General features: G+C 38.1%; 2 protein-coding genes across 2 annotated transcripts; one reads left to right on the top strand and one right to left on the bottom strand.

Moving 5' to 3' along the window:
- Nucleotides 1-256: 256 nt before the first annotated feature.
- pin4 (protein (peptidylprolyl cis/trans isomerase) NIMA-interacting, 4 (parvulin)) lies at nt 257-3,246 on the bottom strand. Its single transcript, XM_074648202.1, has 4 exons — nt 3,087-3,246; nt 2,815-2,885; nt 1,509-1,628; nt 257-741 (listed from the first exon to the last, which is right to left on the bottom strand). The coding sequence occupies exons 1-4, from the start codon at nt 3,121-3,123 to the stop codon at nt 583-585; spliced, it is 387 nt and encodes a 128-aa protein (XP_074504303.1). The 5' UTR covers nt 3,124-3,246; the 3' UTR covers nt 257-582.
- A 1,674-nt stretch (nt 3,247-4,920) lies between these two features.
- On the top strand, nt 4,921-9,538 carry nek12 (NIMA-related kinase 12). The gene is made up of 2 exons (XM_074648194.1): nt 4,921-6,135; nt 8,403-9,538. The coding sequence occupies exons 1-2, from the start codon at nt 5,046-5,048 to the stop codon at nt 8,591-8,593; spliced, it is 1,281 nt and encodes a 426-aa protein (XP_074504295.1). The 5' UTR covers nt 4,921-5,045; the 3' UTR covers nt 8,594-9,538.
- Nucleotides 9,539-16,327: the final 6,789 nt, after the last annotated feature.

The raw sequence follows: 16,327 nt of genomic DNA, 5'->3' as shown, positions 1-16,327 counted from the left end.
TTCTACTTCTTTAGTTAGCACCAACAGCTGACTGTAACTTATCTCCAGAAGTTACCACCGATTTAATTAATATTTACACCAGTTTTGGTTTTGCTGATCAGAAATGTTTTATATTTTAGAATTAGAAGAAACAAAACAAGATATCACTGAAAGGGCAACTCCTCCCTCTGACAATTATTCTACCAAATCTCTCTGTCACTGTCTCATATACACACACACACACACACAAACGAACCAGACGCATTTTGTACTACTTGAGTGAAAATGCATTTATTTGGCCATTTGTGGCTTGATTTCCATCAACTATATCAAACTGAAAAAAAATCCAGTAAATTATGTGAATGTAAAAGTTAAGATAGTAAGAATATTCCCTCAGGTTGAATGAGGGAATAAGGTAGTGTACATTTGACAAAGTCAAAAGCTGACACCCAAGGATCACTTAATTTTCTTATTCTGAAACACTCTGTAAAATACAAAGCAAATATTGCAACGTATTGTAACGGTAAGATCAGGAAAACCAGTTTCACAATACAGCACACTGTAGAATTTGTGTCCTAATTTCAAGCGCTGAGCCGTCCCATGTCACTTTTTCCCCTCTACCATAATGATGTGGTACCCAAACTTTGTCTTGACAGGAGGGTCTGTGTAGACTGGTTTATCCATGGAACTGACAGGTTGGGCGAATGCTGCTTCCTGGAAAGGTCCAACCATTGATCCTCGCGTCATCCACCCCAGATCACCCTGTCATGAACAGAGCAATCATGAAGAAAACACATAGTATGCACCTAATAAGAGTACCAAGCCAGGACAGAAGTGAGTGAACATGCGCAACAAAGGAAAAGGGAGATTTTTACAACTGTGAGCAATGCAACTTGAAACACTTATTGTTATGACTTCAGTTACCAGGCACAATTAGGTCACAGATAAGGAAGTGAGATAAAAGCTTTGTTGTACAGTGATGATTCCAACAAATCAAATATTTACATGGTGTCCCTGAGTAACAGCCTCGTCTCCACTGAAATTTCCCCGTATCTCAGAGTACACCAGTGTAGGTGTTCTGGTGGGGTGCAGGTGTGAATAAGCAGGAAAAGATGTACAGAGTGGTGAAAAATAACATGTGCTCAACCTAATTTCTGTAACGAATAATGGAAGAGTAAATAATGACTAATCACCAGCCTGAACGTCATCACCCATGAAAACTCATAATGAGGTTAAGGTCTGTATATTATAATTATAATCTTCCATATTCATCACCATCAGTAAGGATGTATTCAGTCTAGAAAAGCACACTTCAAAGAAGACAGTGTCTGAATTTGGATGCAGCCTTTACCTACTAAACAGAATGCAGTCATAATAATGTGCTGCGCAGCCATAAACGGACAGGAAGCAATAGGGAAGACCATCGCAGTTACAGTTAATATTAATGGATAATTTGAATCAAGCTATAAAAGCAGTCAGTTAAAAAAGGGACCAAAACTGCACAACTGATTTGGAGTGCATGTTCTTACTCCTTGTCTCGCTTTGTCTTCACTGTATTGTGATGCTACTTCACTGAAACGGACTCCAGCCTTCAGTTTCTCCATTGCCTCCATGCATTTTCCATGTTTTTCACAGAGGATGTGTCGAACCTGGGGAAAAACACAGATCATAAAGGCACAGTTAAACGTCAAGGAATAAACAGTGGTTGGGAGGCAACCTATAACTACTTAAAATCACCGTAGACATTGTGCTTAGCAAACATAGATAAAGCATCCCAGTGGTATTATGTATGCAGCTTTCAGGCACTAGCACTCAGCCATAATGCTTATTTTTCCAGTAATAGTCTAGAGAGAAAACAAGATGCTTGAAATATTTCCTTAGAACAATCTGTAGTTCTGAATTTGACAAAATTAATATTTTACTTATTCCCATATTGCCAGCTGAAATGCTCGTGCCAGGACTAACGTTAGACCAGGGGTCTGCAACCTGCGGCTCCGGAGCCACATGCGGCTCTTTAGCCCCTCTCCAGTGGCTCCCTGTGGATTTTTAAAAAATGGAAATGAATAACCGTTTTTTGTTCACATTTTTATTTGTATTTATCATGGTTGTAGGTCTATGGTACGACGGAGTAATATGCCAATTTTTTTTCTCGTTAAGTTATGACGTTATTCTCGTAATATTAGGAATTTTTTTCTCGTAAAGTCATGACTTTATTCTCGTAATGTTATGACTTTATTCTCGTAATGTTATGACTTTATTCTGGAAATATCAGATTTTTCCCCCTCAACATGGCCCTAATACTCCGTAGTACATTTGCACTTTGGCCCTCACTGCATTAGACTTATATACTACATACCTAAGATTATAAACTATGTTACCTTCATCACAATGCTCAAATGTTTTGCAGCTCCAGACAGATATTTTGTTTTGTTCTTTTGCCTAAAATGGCTCTTTCGATAGTAAAGGTTGCTGACCCCTGTGTTAGACCATCAAAAAGAAAAAGGCAACAACTGTTAAAGGTATCAAGTGCCAAAGATGGAAAATCTCTAACATTAAATCACTTCAAAGATGACAACAGGTTGTATATTGTCTATTGCAGAACGCAGCGAGTTGTACATGGTCGTCATTGATTCACCCCATGTTTCACTTCTCATCAATGATGCCTATAAGTGCATAATCTGGTCCACTCATTTCCTTACAGCCTACTCATACAAAAATGGCTTTGTAGTAGGAGGAAGAGAAGAAGATAGTCATCATTTTGTAAAAATCCCCCTGTTATGTCACATCCGACTTCTGCAGTGCAGCTTTGTATAAAAAAAATGTGATTAAATTTACCTTCACAGCAGTTCCTCCCTTTGGTGCTTTATCTTTCTTGTCAGCTTCCCCTGCACTTCCTGAAGCTGCTCCTACACAGTAACCAGGTTCAAGACAACAAACCAATTAATAACCACAACATACAATGGCATTATGTTAAATCTAGTGAACTGGCTACATCATCACATGGAAGTGTGTATTACAGTTGTTTTGCTACATGCTAACAGTTAATGTGGCTGACTTTAAGCTATAACTTCAGAACTAACTATATAGATAGCTCATGAACCACTAACCTTTACCACCCTTACCACCTTTTCCTTTTGGTGGCATTTTAGAGAAAAGTTTACTGAAATTCAGTTAATAGTGAAGAAGATAAATGAGCAATAGCATGCTATGCTCATGCTGTGTTGTGGTGAACATGGGCAGTGACTTACTGCGCAGACAGCAAAAGTGTTTCTTCTTCGCTAAGTAATTATTGGCAGATTGCAGCCGCTTGACGTCACTACCGCCCCCTAGTGCAATGTACCAGAGAGTGCAGTCTCTGATACAGCACCGCAGTTCATAAAACAGGGTATGTATCTTAATCTAAATATGTTTGTTTTTTTACAGAAGGAAAAATGGGCCCTTACTTTTATCATATACATTTTTTTTTTTTTATTTTTTTTTTTTATTTTCGCTTTTGTTCCTTTTACTGGCATTTTTAAATTCAATCTAAGGTCTAGTCCAGGGGTCAGCAACCTTTACTATCAAAAGAGCCACTTTAGGCAAAAAAAAAGAAGAAAATCCGTCTGGAGCCGCAAAACATTTGAGCATTGTGATGAAGGTAACACAGTTTATAATCTTAAGTATATAGTATAAAAGTCTAATGCAGTGAGGGCCAAAGAGCAAATGTACTACGGAGTATTAGGGCCACATTGAGGAAATAAAGTCATAACTTTATGAGAAAAAATTGGTAATATTAAGAGAATAAAGTCATAATATTACGAGAATAAAGTCATAATTTTACGAGAGAAAAAGTCGTAATATTACGAAAATAAAGTCATAACTTTACGAGAAAAAACGAAATAACACGTAAAATTATTACTTTATAATATTATGACTTTATTCTCATAATACTGGCCAATGTGGCCCTAATACTCTGTCGTACCGTTGTACATTAGACCTACAACAAAGATAAATACAAATGAAAATGTAAACAAAAAAACAGTTATTCATTTCCTCTAATTTTTTAAATATCCATGGGGAGCCACTGGAGAGGAGCTAAAGAGCCACATGTGGCTCCTGAGCTGCAGGTTGCTGACCCCTGATATAGTCTATAATTATTCTATAACATATATTCTAGGCATTTACTATCTTTTTTCATGGCATTAATTGTATTTATTTATTGACTTATTTAACAGGAACATGTTATTTATTTAGCAGCTATAACATGTTATAAACATTGCTGTAAATACGCCAGTTAAATAAATGTATTTTTTTTATCTGTAGTTCCTGGACAAATGTTATAGTAACCCTAATAAAGAAAGTCAAATTAAAACTGTTATTGAAATAAACAATAAAAAAATATTTAAGAGAAAAGTATTGATTTTTTTATATACTTTATTTTTCCCTTTTTTCAAGGTTGTTTTCATATATGCAATTTACAGTTCGTAACTACAATAGTTTATAAACCAATTTTCAAAAGAAGATGAGCTTATAGACAAACTCATTAAGTACACTAGAGAAAACAACTTCAACATTCAAAATTAAAATACAATTAAGAAAATAAATAATAATAATAATAATAATAATAATACTTATAATAATAATAATAATAATAATAATAATAATAATAATAATAAAAGGAAAGAATAGTAAGAGGAAAGTATTGAACATTTACCATCTTTTTTCATGGCATTAATTGTATTTATTTATTGACTTATTTAACAGGAACATGTTATTTATTTGGCAGCTATAACATGTTATAAACATTGCTGTAAATGTGCCAGTTAAATAAAGTTTTGTTTTTTTTTATCTGACAAATGTTATAGTAACCCTAATAAAGAAATAAACAATACAAAATATTTAAGAGAAAAGTATTGAACTCTTCTATTATTTCCTTCCTTCTCCAATTTCACGACGTCACAGCGAGGTGGTTACCACGGCAACGAGACTGCACACAAACCACTCCGTGACGTATGTGTTGACAGCTGTCTTGTTGTCGAGTACTCCCAACCTCGACGCACGTTTTCTAATGATTTAACATTAGAAACATGGAGAAGTACGAGAAGGTGTTGTGTTTGGGAAGAGGAGGAGCTGCGGACGTGTTCCTGATGAGGCACGTTGAGCAAAAGAGCCTGCACGCTGTGAAGAGGATAAAAGTAGAGGACACCAGAGCAGCAAAGACACAGAGAGCAATCCTCCAGGAGGCTGAGATCATCAGGAGGCTGGAGCACCCTCATGTAGTGACATGCACGGATGCCTTTGTGACTTCTGATGGATTCATCTACATCGTGATGAGCTACTGTGATGGTGGCACGTTGGATGACAGAGTGAAAGAGAGGAAACCAGGGGAGTTTTTCACTGAAGATACTGTGATGGGCTGGTTTGTGCAGGTCTCTGTGGCTTTACATTACATACACACGGCTAAAATACTACACAGGGACATCAAAACATCCAATGTGCTGCTGACGAAGCAAGGCATGGTGAAGTTAGGGGACTTTGGGATCTCCAAAGTGATGACCAACACGGCTGACATGGCCTCCACATGTGTTGGGACACTGAGCTACCTCAGTCCTGAGCTGTGCCGGGACGTCCCGTACAGCTCCAAGTCTGACATCTGGGCTCTTGGCTGCCTGCTGTATGAGATCTGTGCTCTCAGACCTCCGTTTGCAGCCACAAACCTCCTGAGTCTGTTCTACAAGATCATCAAAGGAGAGTATGATCCTGTGCCCAAAATGTACTCTGACAACATCTCCTCATTGATCCAGATGATGCTCAGCCTCAACCCAGAAAACAGGCCAACTGCTGCCTGCGTACTCAGCAGTGCCTATGTGCAACACCACCTAGAGTCTATCAAACACACAGAGACCAGCTGTGTTCCTGTGAAGAGCTGCACAGACAACACACTACAGCCAGATGTTCTCAGTCAGTCCCACCCACGGGAAGAAAAAGAGCACAAGGTGGAGGCTGGCTCCAGTGATGTGGAGGAGGAACATCATGATGCTTTGTGTGTTGGAGGACAAAACCACTGTGACTACCACTATCCTGAGGACTTTGATGAAGATGAAAGTTCGTCCTCTCTTGAGGAGTGCAGCGAGCACTCGGGGTCCCCAATGAGGAGTGACTCTGCTGAGCCTAATGGTAATGTAGAAATTTTAAAGGTCCCATATTATAAAAAGTGAGATTTTCAGGTCTTTTATGTTATAAAGCAGGTTTAAGTGCTATAAAAAATACTGTTAAACTATCAAAACGTTCGATATACGGAGAAATACACACAGCCCCTATTCAGAAACTGTGCGTTTGAAACAAGCCGTTAGGATTTCTGTCCATTTGTGATGTCACAAATCTACAATATTTAGACCATTACACGGTTATAAACGTAAACATTCTAAATGTGTCCCAGTTTATTTCCTGTTGCAGCGTATGTAAATAACAGCAGCTGACAGGAAGTAAACATGGACCCACACCGTTGCATAGCAACGCAATTCCGTTGCAAACCGTTGAAATGCACTAAAACGGAGGGTTTCAGGCAGAGGGTAAATACAGGTATATAGTGACAGACTGCATGAGGAAATTAAAGTTTTTTTTTAACATTAAAGCATGTAAACGTGTTCTAGTAGAAACACAAAATACAAGTATGAACCTGAAAATGAGCATGATATGGGACCTTTAAGTGAACCACCTTACACCTTGATGGAAGAAGCACTCAGATCTTTAACTTACATGAAATACTCATTAGTAAGATGCACAGATCGCTGCATCGGGTATCGGTGACAATGAGGCTGATCTATTCAATTCAATTCTATGTTTATATATACATTATATACTGAAATTTTATCCTTTATTCCTGTTCAAGCTTTGACCAATTTTTTGCTGCATTAAAAAGGTTTACACTTGAATTATAATTCCTGTTAATTTAGAAGATTTTTTATCAAGTTGCTAGTGTATGATTTATTATTTTAATGATAAATAACAATTCAGTAAAATTATATGTCACATTTTGTTTACAGCAATATTGAAGTAAAGTCTGAATGTTGCCTTACACATAAAAGAATGATCCCAGTCACTTCCACACAGTGAGGCCTACATCTTATTAATTAAACACTGGTATCGGATTGGTACTCGGTATTGGCCAAATCCCAGGTATCAGTATCTGTATCGGGACTGAAAAAGTCTAATCGGTGCATCCCTAATACTCATAATGTAGTGTAAAAATACTTAAGTCCTGCATTCAAAATCCTACTTAAGTAAAAGTATTATCAGTGTATAAATGACTCATTCTGCAGAACAATAGCGTGTTATTTTATTATAAAGCCTTTTACATTATTATTGATGACTAATGCATCAATGCATAAGCATAATTTTACTGTTGTAACAGGTCGAGATGGAGCTAGTCTTAACTACCGACACTGTACATTTTACAATATATCTCTAAACGATTTAGTCGCTATATACAACTCTTTCTCAGAGATTATTTCAGGTCATTGCTGATGAAAAACAGCTGGCTGTGATACTCTGAAAAATGGCCTTGCAGTATTCAAATATTGGATGCCTCAAACTGTTTTACCTAGAAAGTAATTTTTGCTTTTTAGTAGGGCTGTCAAAGTTGACACCATAATAACGTGTTAACGCAAATTCGTTTTAACGCCACTAATTTCTTTAATACATTAACGCAACATAGCAGGCTCTGTTTTAAAGCTAGAGTGAAGATGCTGGCATCATATGAAACTAGAGAAACCTAAGAAATCTATTGGTACCAACCATGTCCAAACTGAAGTTAGATGTTGGTGAGGAAAAACTGGCACGGCCAATTTCAAACGGGTCCCTTGACCTCTGACCTCAAGATATGTGAATGAAAATGGGTTCTGTGGGTACCCATGAGTCTTCCCTTTACAGACATGCCCACTTTATGATAATCACATGCAGTTTGGGGCAAGTCATAGTCAAGTCAGCACACTGACACACTGACAGCTGTTGTTGCCTGTTGGGCTTGAGTTTGCCATACTATGATTTGAGCATATTTTTATACTAAATGCAGTACCTGTGAGGGTTTCTGGACAAAATGTGTCATTGTTTTGTGTTGTTAATTGATTTCCAATAACAAATATATACATACATTTGCATAAAGCAGGCATATTTGCCCACTCCCATGTTGATGTGAGTATTAAATACTTGACAAATCTCGCGATCAAACATTTTATTCAATTGACAGACACACTTAATTGCCAAATTTGAATACACTTGCCAATATCGTGCTCACAATTGCGAATCTGAGATTCCACATTTCCTACAACCTCCAAAACTATATGACTATATAGAGAGAAATCAATGTTCTTAAGTTGTTTTATGACTTATATACACAGGAATTATCAAAACAAAAGCCTTCAACCCCTCTTTCTCTCTTACAGAGGCTCCAGATGTCTCAGAGCAAGTTGAGTATCCAGATGACTTTGAGGAAGCAGAGGTTGAAGAAGAATATGAGGATGAAGCGTCCTTCACCGCTGCTCCTCAGCAGCTACATGATGATGCAGTGGAGGTTCAGCTCTGTGATGCAGGAGGACTGACCATCACACTGAAAGCATTGAAGGAAAAGGGCTAAAAACGACAAGAAAAAACATACATTGCATTGCAATGGACAGCAATGTGAAATAAAGGGACCATAGCAGCTGGAACAGTGAAATATCTGACAAGTGCCTTGTTCGTTAAGTGTTTTATGCAATTGCTGTTAAAAAGGACACCAGGCCTTCTATGTTTGAGAGACACCACAGGGCTGAAATAAGATGTAGTTTTACGGCTAGATGAAAACACTTGGTGGAGCTAGAGAGAATGAATGAAGTCCTGCTCAGTGTGTGCTGTAATGCGGCTGTTCAGTGATGGTGAATATTCCTGAATGATGTTTCTGATTAGCGTCGTATGGAGCGGTAGTAACGATGAATGAATGAAGCGACTGGATTTTTCTCAAAATAGGAATTTCTTTCTTTATTTACTGGAATTTTAATTCCTGTTTAAGTTTTCAACCAATTTCCTGTTAGTTTTGAAGGTTTTTTACCAAGTTGCTGGTCTACGATTTATTATTTTAATAATAAATAACCATTCAATACATTTATATTCATGTACTTATTTGTTACATTTTGTTTTACAAAGTTAGGAAAGCGATATTGAAGTCAAGCCTGATGTTTCTTTTCACTGAAGTGTTACAGTATACTTTACTGTAAGCAACAGAACAGTGCATCGCCTATTGTACATAAATAGAACATATTTCAACAATGTAATCCACCAAATTACACATCAGGATATTCTCTTACAAATGATTAAATTCTGAATGACAACCTGATTTATTAAAAAAGGCGATGCAAAAGTAGCCGACGAGGCTGCTGCAGAAGTAAGGACGATATTGTCTGATGCATCGTCTCTTTCCTGCTCCAAACTATTGTTATTATATCGGCCTTTAAAATTCCACTATTGGTCGACCTCTATTGTAAACTACATATAACATATCACAACATGACTTCATCAAAAACATATCAAAGCACCAGTAGGAGGTTCACGTTACCACAGTTTCACAAGCGTGTTAAGAGAACTACGTGGCCTTCAGGTAATATAAAAATGCAAAAGGTTCTCTCTAGAGCCAGTGTTTGGTTTGTCCGTTCTGGGCTACTGTAGAAACATGGACTATGTAGATATGAAGGGCTCATTCTAAGCTAATGAAAGCACAACAATTCTTAGTTTCTGGTAGGGATGCACCGATACCAGATCGGATATCGGGCCGATACTGACTCAAATATCTTGATCAGGTATCGGTGGCAATGGGGCCGATCTATTCAATTCAATTCTATATATATTATATACATTATAGACTGGAATTTGAATTCCCATTTAAGTTTTGACCAAGTTGTTACTGCATTAAAAAGTTTTACACTTAAGCTGTAATTCCTGTTCATTTTGAAGATTTTTTTACCAAGTTGCTGGTCTGCGATTTATTATTTTAATAATAAATAACAATTCAATAAATTCATATCTATGTATTTAGTTGTCAGGAAAGTAATGTTTAAGTCAAGCCTGATGTTGCCTTACACATAAAGAATGACTTCCACACAGAGAGGCATACAGCTTATTAATCAAACACTGGTATCAGATCGGTAGTCGGTATCAGCCGATACCCAAAACCCAGGTATCGGTATATCGGAACTGAAAAAGTTGGATCGGTGCATCCGTTGTTTCATACATTGATGAAAATATAGTAATGAATATTATATTCCATCTCTGCCAATGGATCCCCTGAAATGTTACACACTGTTCCTTTAAGTAGCTTTCATTCAGGCTACCATGACTTTCAATAGTGAAACTACTGAACAAACAAACACGCAACCTTTAGATAATGGTTCATTTGATCGCAGCTTTAGTCTATATGTCAGGGGGCAATCATGTTAGTGCAATAATACACCCCAAGGTGTCTTGTCATAGAAAAAAATAACTTATCAGATGAAAAGCCACGCAGCTTCCAACCTCCTTTTGCACCTCGCTGTGTATCAAGACTTCCTTCCCTTCAGTATCAAAGGTATCCTTTAACGTTCTTATCCTTAAAATGACCGTGTAGTGACATTATAATGAATACAAATATTAGGCTTTAAAGCTCATTTTTAAAGTACTCGCTGACGGCGTACATGTGCACACACTCAGGTTGTCGCTCGTCATTGCCAGCAAGTATAAGCTTACTCGCATAGACACTGTGACACAGCAGACAGGTAAGGTGTGAAGCCGACTTCACAAGAATCATGTTCCATTAACACGTTTACAGACCTACGCTTTCAGGTACCTATCTGTTAAATCTTTAAAAGTAACAATGGGGACAATTTCAGCTTTGAACGTGCCAAGCTCAAGGCAAAATGTTGTCTCAGCGGAAATGTTCAAATCGCATTTTATCCACACACGATCTCTCATGAGTTGACCAAAGTTTTTCCGCGCTCGTAGTCAGCAGTCTCATGTTCACCCACTTACATTTACAAAGCAATCTGCAAGTCCCACTCTTAGAAAACAAATCTTTCCATGACTGCACACATCACTGCAAAGGTAACTAACTCTTCCTTTGTAAATATCTACCACTCACAGGGGCAAACTGGGTGAAATATTTCCCATATGAGCAGAAAGTCCAACCATGTGCATCCCCAGTGATACGTTTGTGATGGTGAGGTCACTGGTCAGTGTTATAACAAGCACTGTGCAAGCATCCGTCCACAGCCATCAGTGGATGACTGAACAGGCCCAAGAGGGGGCCTATGAGGCATCGGTGCCCAGGGACCCATTACCTCATAACATCCTGCTTGAGCAGCCTGCTCCAAGCTTTATCAGGTCTGTGAGTGGACTAACAACCCTCTAATCAACACTTGTAAACTCAAAATCAGCATCAAAGCAAACAGCATTTAGATGTTCACGGTTTAATTTAAGAATAAGTTGTGGAAATTGTTATGGGAATTGTGACTCTAGGTCTTTTCTGTCATTTTTTGTCACTACTTTCCCTCTGAGCAAAGATTCCCTTCTCGTGCGTGGAAGAACACTGATGTTCCCCTCAATCCTCCTCAGATTGACACCTGCACACTTATCTGTGTGTTCATCTACTGATGGTGTCAAAGACAAAAGCACCACAACTAACTTGCATGACGACAGCTGCAAAACATTGCAACAGCATCCCCACATTAGACACAGTATGAGTCATGAAGTTGCAGCACCACACAGATCAAAATAGACACTACAGGTTACACCTTTGACATTTTCATATCTTGCATTATCATTATGTTCCCCACAGCAGCACTCAAATAAACTTATCTGACTTCATTTTCAGTCCAGTGAAATACTATTCACTCATAAAGGCTTGTTTAACCCACTCTGACGGCCCGCCGGCAGGCCCGGCCGCTATTCCTTTCTTTCAGAGGTTATCACAGGCTGTTTTCAAGCTAGAGTGAAGGTACTGATATCATATAAAACTAGAAAACCTAAAGAATCTATTGGTACCATGTCATGCTAGGTTGTTGGGAAGAACGCTAAATAACGCTACAAAGTTATGCTAAATTTTGGTGAGGAAAAACTGGCATGGCGATTTTTCAAAGGGGTCCCTTGACCTCTGACCTCAAGATATGTGAATGAAAATGGGTTCTATGGGTACCCACGAGACTCCCCTTTACGGACATGCCCACTTTATGATAATCACATGCAGTTTGAGGCAAAAAACATGCAGTTTTTTTTAATGCAGTATAAATGTGTTATTTATGCCTATTTTAAAATGGTGTATTTGAATATTTCTGCGTACTGGGGTTCCTAACCAGTCTTGGAATACGTTGGGTATCACTGTAAAGCTGAGGATCCAATGAGCCCAATTGTATTTACATGTAATGATGTTGGTCCCCATAGTAGCCATTTCATTGTAGTGGTCACCTGTGGTGACCTCTAGGATAATCACAGCCTCATGAAACTTTACAGCCACAAACTAGAGACCTAGGGCATTCAGAGGATGGATGGCTTTCCTAGGTAGACAGTAATGGGGTTTCTGAGTAGTTTCCAGAACAGAAGTGCTCGCCATCCAATTGCCAAAAAATGGAATTTTGCAAAAATCTCCAATTGTCAAAAGTTTAATTTAGCACCAAATCTGTGTAACAAATGGTATCAACCCAAAAAATGATGCAACAACTTATGAGACATAGTAGAGCATGGGGATGACCATCATTTACTTCTATTATAATGTTCTTAACCCTTATACACTTTGACAATTTATTCAAATTAATTAAGTAATTTATTAATTCATTTTTATTTCTTATTTATGACTAGAATAGCTTGGTGCTGAGCTGTCCCCCACCAATACCCCTCTAAAAAAAGAGAGCAGAATGGTAAGTAGTTCAAACTAGGTGAGACCAAACTGTGGTCAGTTTACAGCACTTTGGAAGTTTGTAAATGACTGTATAGCTGAGTGTGACTCAGAGATTAGCCTTTGGACTTTCCCTTAGACAAGTGTTCCTTAAGTTTCAGTCATCCTCATATAAATAAATAAATACTAAGGTAAACAAATATCCATTCTTCTGGGTAAATTGTGGAATGTTTTCTTGAGGGTCTGGACCCTAATTTGTGAAAATGTAAACTATTAAAATTGCTAAAATTGTCTTTCACCTGTCAATGACAAATTATTCAGGTTGATAAATGTATCTCTCACAAGTGCCAACATTTTATTTTGTTTCTCTTTATAAGCTAGAACTTGTTTAGCCTCGTTTCTAATAATATACAGTAATAGAGTGGCACAGGAATGAGTCCTAAACCCAGAAATGAGTTAGCATCTTAGCACTTCTTGTTCCCTAGACTGTAAGTCAATGTTTTTTTTTAGATGCCTGTAATAAGGTCTGTGGTTAACACAAGCTGAACAGATTTTAAAGTTTTGTTCTATGACATAAAATACATCAACAAATACCACACTCATGAATTTTGAAGCCTTTACGTTTCTTCAAAAAGGCTGTTGCAAACAAGTGGTTAAATAAGACTACTATACATCATCATGCCGAACACTAGTCCAACTTTAGCTTAGTGGTGGTGACATGAAGTCATGCGATCATGGTGTAGTTTGTTTATAAACTATTGTTAGATTTTTACTTCTGCCAAAAATCATAAAAGTGGTGGTCATTCGTGAAGATTGTCTTGATGAACAAAACGTTTAAGTATCATAAATGTTTGTTTGCCACAGACCTTATTTTCTGCAATAATCCAAAACTCAATGGAAAAAGCCTGTACAATTCTTACTTCTGGGTTGGCCTACAAAAATACGTCATCCCTGCACCACTCTATTAGGACCATATGCAACATTGCAATACCTGTGTAAACTGTGACATGGTGACAACAAAACTTGCCACCAAACTTAAGCACAGTGGAGCTTTAAACTAATTCTAACATCAATATACTAACATGCTCACAATGACAATACGAACATCCTGCCGTGTAGCAAGTATAGCCTAATGTTTACCATGTTCAGCATCTTAGGTTAGCAAAGTACAGCTGATGTTGATGGGAATGTCATTAGCTAGTATTTAGTCATAAAACACATAAAATAAAATAAATTTAACCTGATGATGGTAACCAAAGATGTTACAATTCAGCCTGATACAAAATATATATAAACATAGAAAGACTGATATTCTATGGAATATTATACTATCACGGTCACATGGTTGTCATTTTTTTTTTTTTTATAAACTGGTTTGCAGTATGTTGATTTTGGGTGTTCTATCTCAGATATTGCAGTGCAATACTCAAGCTAGAGCAGCAAATCTTGATTGTTTGCAGGAAGGCCAGAGGCCGGATACAGTATATGCGATTAGATTGATGATTACCCCATACTGTTTCAGGATGTCTATGATAACTTCCATAAAACACAACGTAAGGGGCCCGGTTACCGCTCAAAGAAGTCATGACTCTACTCATCTTCACTCGCAGACTGAAAACTCACCTGTTCACACCACACCTTGGTCCACAAAATAAAATAATAACAATTTAAAAAACAATAATTAAAAAAAAAAAACCTTCTCTATTGCTTATTGTAAATGTAGCTCTTGAAGTAGATCAGCATATTTGATGAAGTTGAAGTACTTGCATGATTCTTGCAATTTTTGGGGTTGTACCCACATGGTTGAATTGTAAGTCGTTTTAGATAGCGAGTAGAACTGTGAGTAGCTGGTACAGTCTCATGGTTTGGCGTTGATTACTCTAGACATAACAAAATATCAGTACTATGCGCTGTGAAAGTACATACTGTGGATCCTCCAGTGGCCTCCAGTCTGCATGTCGAAGTGTCCTTGGGCAAGATACTGAACCCCAAATTGCCCTCGAAGGCTGTGCTATCTGTGTGTGTGTGTGTGTGTGTGTGTGTGTGTGAGCATTAGTTTATACATCCCGATGAGAGAAACATATTCTCATCCCAACTCGTCACATACTGGCGCTTTGTCAGACCCCTTGGCGTCACTTTACTGTCGCAGTAAACACGTGGGTAACGTTGTGAATTCAAATAAAACCACTTAGTTAGGTTTAGGAAAAAACATCATGGTTTGACTTAAAAGTGAAACTTGACGCGCAGGATATGAACAGCGGTCACCTGGATGAAAGCCCGGTGTTTGTTGGACCCATCCACCACCACTCTCACCCACCCTATGTGGTTTTTTTTTCGCTCTTTGATCTACATCACCACACTTCCTGACCACTTTCTCTGAGCGTTTAATATTGCTGCATCTCATACAGGCGCTAAAGGGTGCCTTGTGTGTCGGAATCACATGCCAGGGGCATGACACAACGTCTGTATTTTACATTGTGGGAATAAGAACGGGTTGACACCTTGTATAGTAGCTTCTGGCATCAGTGTATGAATGTGTGTGTGAATGCTGTCATGTAGTGTAAAGTGTTTTGAGTGGTTGGAAGACTAGAAAGGCGCTATTTAAATGCAAGTCTATTTACCAGAACTGTACAGTATATTAAATATTACAGTTATCTTTTTCACCCCTACATTTATCTGGATGCTTATCTGTGATTATGCACGAGATCTGCAAATATATACTATACTGTATATGCTCACATTGACATATTTACGAACACCAGACGTGTTTACACATGTTGAAAAGCAAATTAATCTTCATAAATATATTAACTTTATATACTTAATACTGATCACATATAGTGAAGAATAGAGTGTCATAGTCATTTCCCAGTGAAACTAACATTAACAACATTGTACATATCATCAGTGACACTCGGTGCGGGGAAGTCCCCACCCCCCACCCTCGCCCACCCCTTCTTTAACAGAGATATTGTAAAGATAAGCAAGAAAGCTCCACTTGCTGGCATGAGTCATCAGCGTTGCTAATCCACTGGTCATGAGGGACGGACAACAGAAACTATGAAATCACCCATTGTTCATAATTACATGGTAGTGTGAAACATTAGTAGCAATATTTGTGAGTGTGAGTGGTTGAGACAAAAAAAGCAGGGGGTTGCCTAGCTCAGTTTACTCCTCAAGAGCATACTTCCTTTTACTCTAAGAATGTGCTATATTTTGGTCTTGGTCGCGCTTCCTTTGGTCAAAGACGCACCAGTTCACCCGAGTACATTTCTAACAGTTGTAGTAGGGGGCAGGAACCATTCACGATCAGTTTCTGCTCACTGTGTAGATATTATCCATAAGATCTGTATCACCTCCAGCACTAAATGAGAGAAAGGATGTTTGGAGTATAGCAGCCATTTGACTAATGAGGTCACTCACCATTCCTTGAGCCTGACTGGGGGATTCCAGCTGACAACAAAGAGTGCAACCTAT

The sequence above is a fragment of the Sebastes fasciatus genome, chromosome 10 (assembly GCF_043250625.1).
Source record: "Sebastes fasciatus isolate fSebFas1 chromosome 10, fSebFas1.pri, whole genome shotgun sequence".
Classification (NCBI taxonomy): Eukaryota; Metazoa; Chordata; class Actinopteri; order Perciformes; family Sebastidae; genus Sebastes; species Sebastes fasciatus.
This window is presented reverse-complemented; position numbering and strand designations above follow the sequence as displayed.